This window comes from Haliotis rufescens, unplaced genomic scaffold (genome assembly GCF_023055435.1).
Source record: "Haliotis rufescens isolate VD_foot unplaced genomic scaffold, xgHalRufe1.0.p SCAF_2, whole genome shotgun sequence".
Classification (NCBI taxonomy): Eukaryota; Metazoa; Mollusca; class Gastropoda; order Lepetellida; family Haliotidae; genus Haliotis; species Haliotis rufescens.
The window spans coordinates 38232946-38240091 of record NW_025963890.1 but is presented as its reverse complement, the minus strand read 5'-3'; the positions used below and the strand labels follow the sequence as shown (position 1 = coordinate 38240091).

At 36.6% G+C, this 7146-nt stretch overlaps 2 protein-coding genes across 9 annotated transcripts in view; both read right to left on the bottom strand.

Annotated features, from left to right (window-relative positions):
* The window catches only part of LOC124151046 (multiple epidermal growth factor-like domains protein 10), a 192372-nt gene that overhangs the window by 54345 nt on the left and 130881 nt on the right, over positions 1-7146 (bottom strand). The gene's annotated exons all lie outside the window — the stretch shown is intronic.
* Positions 3344-7146, bottom strand: part of LOC124128987 (receptor-type tyrosine-protein phosphatase epsilon-like) — a 116684-nt gene continuing 112881 nt past the window's right edge. For all 8 annotated transcript variants that reach the window (XM_048399913.1, XM_048399916.1, XM_048399917.1 and 5 more), the window contains 3 exons: positions 6820-6956; positions 6566-6704; positions 3344-5687 (listed from right to left, as the gene is read on the bottom strand). In XM_048399913.1, coding sequence (XP_048255870.1) covers positions 5607-5687; positions 6566-6704; positions 6820-6956 — 357 coding nt within the window. In that variant the 3' untranslated portion in view covers positions 3344-5606. The remainder of the gene's footprint in view (positions 5688-6565; positions 6705-6819; positions 6957-7146) is intronic.

Sequence of the window (7146 nt, the reverse complement as noted above, 5' to 3'; positions counted from 1 at the left end):
GTCTGTATGTAGTAGTCCAGATTAACACCACCAGCCAAGCAAGATACCATGTCTCATTTTAACACGGATATTCAGAAATATTATCACCTGTGGGGTTTCCGGCTAAGGATAGAGAGTTCTCCCGCATCCCATGCAGTTTTGGCGTGGATTTGGTCGTACGTTTGCTGGACCCTGCAATATACCTCTCTTAATATGGATTCTTGTGAAGCTTGGGAAACCAGGATAAAACTGGAATGGATTTATTCTAAAAAAGTTCCACGAGTCTATTGCAATAGTTCATGATTGACACATATTTCCTTTTCAGAAATTCATACGATGTTGTTTACAAAAATTATTGAAAGCGGTGTTTCGTCAGTTGGAACAATAGTAAATCTATCATGCCATACAGCAAGATTTGGAAGAACTGAAGGTTGTGACAATGGTCTTTTGTACTCATTGGAATTTTAAAGGAGTTACATAACATAATAACGAAGTTATGAAGGAGGTTTACTCACTGGGAAACACACTTTACTGGATCATTATATCGTTTTGCCCTTATCGCTTACACTTCATGATCAACATCATCCATGTTTATTTTTAAACTATAGTTCCAACCAAGTTTGCATTATAAACTGAAATAATTGACAAAGGAAAACATTGTCAGGTATCGTGAAATCACTGGTGATGACATTTAGATCGATGCTGTCACAGTTATTATCGCCCTTGAGTTTATTTCCTGTTTTCGTCATGCTTCATTAGCCCATTTAGTTTACAATATGACTTTCGTAACATAACTGTATCTTTATCGACAGAAAATCAGAGGAACCTATTGCATACTGTATGGTTAATGTTAATATTTGAAATCATCGTGTGGAAGTGAGTGTGTGAGGTAGAGTAAATACTGTTCAGTTCCTGTCGTGTGTCTTTGTTTCAATGTATGCATGTTTCTGTTCTGGAGACGTTTCTATACAGATTCACACAAATTGTTGCCGCCCACGAGGGTGAACGCCGCAACATCCGTGGGCAAATTTGAATGGTTCACATAGTTTGACACAGATACCACTAAATCCTGCCGAGTCATCAGACTGTATTTTATGTTACGACATGTGGTAAACAAGCTGAAACTGTACACTGAATGTTTAAATATGTTGTTGTGTCGTAATAATAACACTACGTTGTACAGTTGGTCTTAAACAAACCTCTGAAATGCAGAGTAGTTTTGTTTAGTTCTAATCCAATATCTATGCATTTCAGTATATTACACACCCATCGGTTAAGAGTTGAATAGATTCGACTATGAATGTAGCGTTTTGTCTTAGTAAGGATAGGGAGCCCTAAATGGCAGACAGTACAAGTTTATATGCTTCTGGTACGCAACAAGTCACCCGATACAAGATCCACACTGTTGACAAGAAGCACAACACAACACACGGACATATTAACATACTGAATTGTCCACCAGGAAGGCTAATTGGGTTAATTGGACAGGACAATGATGTGTTTCGCCAAGGATACACCCAACATTAGCATATGCAGTATAGGGAAATTTATCCTACAGGGCTAAAAGTAGGGTACAAGTATGCCCCGACATATTTCTTGTCAATGACCTCCACTCAACCGATTATATTAATTATCAGTCATGATGAAAAAAAATGATTTGAACCTTTTGATGATCCATCTAATGCTAAACGAAAGCGTGTCTGGTTTAGAGCAATAATAATGCGATACCTAAATTGAACTAATAAATCATTAATTATGTCACAAACATATATAATTAGATATTGCAAAATAACGTGATATGCGGGAATAGAACGTATGTAAAAAACAAACAATTGAACATAATGACTAAAATAATATTTGACACATGTCGATCTTAATTTAGAAACTAAAATATGTTAACCCTAATGTTGCCTTTATATATACGAGAAACATATCCATAGTTATAAGAACTTTCCACTAAAACATTCCCACTAGATCTACAGGTATGTGTCTATAAATCACTTTCAGAGAGTGATAATACCAGGTGTTCGCGAAAAGGTGCACGTATCATGTCTCCCCGGTGTCATCCGTCACAAACACAAGCAAGGGCAAGTCAATTGTCCACCTGAACACATACATGAATGTGAGTTAAATGCCTTTTGTTGACAATTTATACTATAATCCATTTCTGCATCTCAATATGAGTATGTCAATGTGTAGGCAAATGTGCTTCTTCAGAAAAATAATACTGGATGCGGTTTAAGCTTAGTGTTTTCAAAGGAAATATGGTTGTGCTTAATTATGTTCTAGGTATATATATATAGATATAGATATAGATATAGATATATATATATATACAGTGGGATGGCTTATGTCAACAGTCATTAAAACAAATGACACGGCGGCAAAAAAACATGATGACGAGGTTGAGAGGTATACACAAAGTTCCTCCCAAGCCTTCTTATGAAATAATTGACATGGCTTTTGCAAATAATGCGAAACACCCCTTTCCATAACCGTACGAAAAAATCCAACTGAAAGCAGAGTCCGTTGTACGATTCCGACTTTGGAATACGCATATGTTTATGAATCACAGAGGTGAGCTTATCCTGCCCCGTAACAAACACGTGCAAAGACAAGTTTATTTACCTGAAAGCACGGACACTTTTAATGCAAGTCAAAATAGAGAATTGCAACTGACATCATTTGCCGCTGGTACGTCAAATTTGCAAATGGCCTCCACAAAATAAATGTTTGCCATATACGTTTTTTAATAGCCTGATGCCTTGAATAGGCATATAATCGTTTAAGTCAGTTGTTTTATTCATATGGGTATACTCAACGATAACAAATGAATTACTACCGTAGAATGATTAAATCCTATATCGTTGCCTAGACGATCCTATGTGGCCACAATTTGTACGACATTATTATAATGCACGTTTTGACACAATGTGATCATCAAATGTAATAAGTACAAGACCCTTGACAGAACATCGCTTTGTTAAGTAAGTATTAACGCATTAGATCGACTGCTGAAACATATACCCGTTTATCTTCATCAGACAGAAGAGAGTGTACCAGCTTTTCCCTCGACAGTGAATGCATCTTAGTTTCAATGTTAGTTTTTCAGGGCAGCGTGAACACAGAAAGTTTTGGAACAGAACCTGCATTTTACGTGTAAGTGTGCTCTTAAAAAGAACTGGATCGCGCAAACCCACTCGTGAGAACTGATCCATGTTCTTGTTGGAACGTGACTGGTGGAATACTCGGATTTAATTTATTGGTCATTATAAATTGGTCAGTAAATAACAACATAGCAATGCTTGGCAGTGCCAAGGTCATTCATGCCTAAACTCCATAATAAAATATTACGACCAAATTGCATAAATTATTTTTTTATTGCAAAAAGCGGAAAAGTAGCAAATAGACACACTGATAGTAAAAGACATTTATGATATATATTAATATATCCAGTGAACTATACGTCACATTTACAAATCAAACAATCTTTTTTGGCCAAGCACACAAAAACAGAATTTATCAAAGAAAATACAACGATTTGATAGTGACGATATTTAAATTATATTTTGGTTTCAATATCAGCACAGACTCATTTTGACATGTTAACATTGAAGGTTAACCAGCTAAAACAAACCTTTACACATCATCATCCGGAATATTGCAATCTTTCGTATATCGGATATCTTACTGGTAATCGGGAAGGAGAGGCAAACTTCACCTAAACAAAACATCTGGTAAGTTTACAGGCTTGGGCTGAGGCGTTCGGAGGGATGGGGAGTCAGGGTTGGGGAGGTGCTGCTTATGCCCACATCTATACGTACATCCACTATGCGCATCCATGAAGTATGTCATTGATGTTGTGCTTATATGACGTATAGACGTACGTTATTGATGTGCATAAATAACGTACAAATACGATGTACATACATTATATACATGTATGATGCATATATGCATTTGCAGGGCGTTTTATTTTACCTAATGCAAACTTGTTAAAAATGTTGATAACCAATCGTAAACAGTAGAATTCGAATGATGTCGGCGTCAATATGTGCACTTATATACATCAATGTTGATGAACAGTTACTTTATAACATTTATAATAGCCTGCGACAAACTATTTTGTTCAAATTTAGTTGAGGGTCTTGTTGGTACTCCTTTACAGCATACTGTTCATGACTTTATATTGACGAAATGTGTAGCTACAAGTACGTTTGTATGTGCAACTCTGTGGAAGTAGTACGAATGAACGTGCACTTCTGTGGAACTGGTACGAATCTATGTGCAATTCAGTAGGACTAATACGAATATATATGCAATTCAGTGGAACCAGTACGAAAATATGTGGAAATCTCTAGAACGAGTACGGTTGTATGTGCAATTCAGTGGAACAAGTACGGTTGTATGTGCAATTCAGTGGAACAAGTACGGATGTATGTGCAATTCAGTGGAACTAGTACGGTTGTATGTGCAATTCAGTGGAACAAGTACGGTTGTATGTGCAATTCAGTGGAACTAGTACGGTTGTATGCGCAATTCAGAGGAACTAGTACGGTTGTATGTGCAATTCAGTGGAACTAGTACGGTTGTATGTGCAATTCAGTGGAACTAGTACGAAATTATGTTAAATCCTGTGAAAGAAGTAAGCATCTATATAAAATTATGGATTCCATTAAAATGTATATGGATACTTAAAAGGTGATATTCCTTCATTAAATACCATGTTTTGGAGTCGTATTATTTATGGACAGAGTTCGTTTTAAACTAAGTTTTTAAGCTGTATCATAGGCACGTGTTTATGAATCACAATCAAATCGTGATGAAACCAGGTGTTTCAAAAGTGGCACTGGTCACAAACACATGTAAAACCAAGCTAAGTGGTCACCCAAATAATTATGGAAATATGCGATAAAAGTCAAAATTTGGAATTGCAACACGCATCATTTTGTCACTGAAGCGTCATCTCTTGCCGTTTGACCTTTAGTCACTGAGCGCCGTGTCGTAACAAAACAGGATGTTCATGCCTAAGACTACTCGTCTCCCTATTGTGTCCGTGAGATTTGATTAAGTGATAACAGTTTCATGTGATAAGAGGTGGTATAGTTTGCAGTGAAACAACACAAATAAGAAATCTAACATTTGTTGCATAGTAACATTGTAAGAATGCATTATGATAATGACACAAACAAATAATACACAACTTAAAGAAGAATATAGACGATTAGCAATAATACATATAGGTTAATGGTTTTGCATAGGTAGATGACTTTCTGTCTAAATAAGAAGTCCATTATTCTCAATTCATATTGAATATGCTGCTAGTCAAAATGCGAAAAAAGATGTGATCATACATGTACAGAGCATCGATTTCTTGTAGAGTCTGTATATATTAGTCTCCGTGACATCACTGGCAATCCATTCCTTCGATTCCTGTCACTGCAGTAATAATTGTTATAATAATACTATATGTATGACATTAGCCTACTGTCTGTGAGTATATATACGTATATTAAGACTAGTAGAACGTTCGCAAATCAGCAATGGTGTTAGCGCAATGTTTGGTCATAAGTTTGGACCATATGTGCTGGTGTTATGTGGTCCATTGAGACAGTGTGGTGTAAAGTTCAGATGTTGGCATAGGTATTTGCTGGGTCCGTTCTCAGAATACACTGCTGGGCGAAGTCATGAAACATCTGCACATCACTCTGGAAAAGCAAAACCAAATTCTGGTTATTGAAAGTGGTTTCATCAGACATCTTACGAATTTCTTCTGTTGAACTACTCTACATTAGATTATTGATGGAATGTATGGAATGGAATGTATTGCCATAGATAACACGGCATTCTACCAAGGTTTGAGGCAACATCAAAGGCTTGTATGACACAACGGATAGTGTCACACAAACTACACTGTGTGGATGCACAAACCACTATGCTAAACATAATATTCGTTCGTGGCATTCATTTTCCAAGAAGTTTATAAGTACAGCAACTCTTAAATAACTTTAGTGACATTCATGGCTCTAGTCAACGTACTACGCGCCATTTGCGGGTATACATGTCCTTCATTATGGTCATATTTCTGGAATTCCCATAAACTTTCACTTCACTTCAATGTCAATAGAGAGAAAGGGCAAATTTTGCAGTGGATCTGACTGTACTTCTCAAGTCGATGTCAAGGGCAAGGTCACGTAATTACCCACGAAATTCTTGTAACAAAATGTGTGTATTTCTCAATGTATTCTGGTTATTATATGTTTTGTTAGCCTGTTTGTATGGATTGATTTAAGTATGTTAGGTTATTTAATATTTTAGTTTATTTGATAAATATAACGGATAACAGACGTTAACTGGCTGTTACATGTTTTTGAATCAAACGAACGGCCTTGTTCGTTGATATGTAAGAGTAATAACAATAAAAGTCTCATAAAATCAATAAAAGGAAATCACAGGCTTTGCTAGAACCGTTTTTGAATGTCTGTTGTGCTTCATATCATGGCTGGGCCCCGTGTTGGATTACACGTGACATATTATATTTCGTAAATAGAACATATCGGTCAAATGAAGACTCCAGTGTCTCTACCTGGGTGAACTGCAGGTCAGGGCAACATCTGAGGAATGTCCTCATGTGACCGATGACGTCAACACGAGTGTCCTCACGAATACCGGACAGAATATTACCCATAATGCAGAATGAGACAGCAAGCTTTCGGTCATTGTCGCTGCAATTGAATAGATACATTGTAAGTACAATTTCTTGTCGTAGTGTTCCACAATTAAGAAACTGTATATGTAAAAGAAAAAAATGATATGTTTCGTGTCTGCGGTCAGTCTCACCTGTGAACAATAACAACAGGGTGGGGTTGAGTTGATGTTTTTTGCAGTTGAGCGTGGTTCAACAAGTGTGATGTCATAGCTTCCATAGTTAAGTGTGCATTAACGTCGACAATCTTCACTTGCCGTGGTCTGCCTGCCTGTGTAACACGTAAGACAAATACATTAGATACCAACTATTTAGCATTTATGAGGGCAATACCACTTTTTATGGACCCAAGAAATCCCAATATCAGTTTCCACGTACGGTCCATAAAGCACGATATTGACTGAAATTTGGTCAATAATTTTTCTTTTACTAAAAATATAAATAATATTTCAAATTCACCA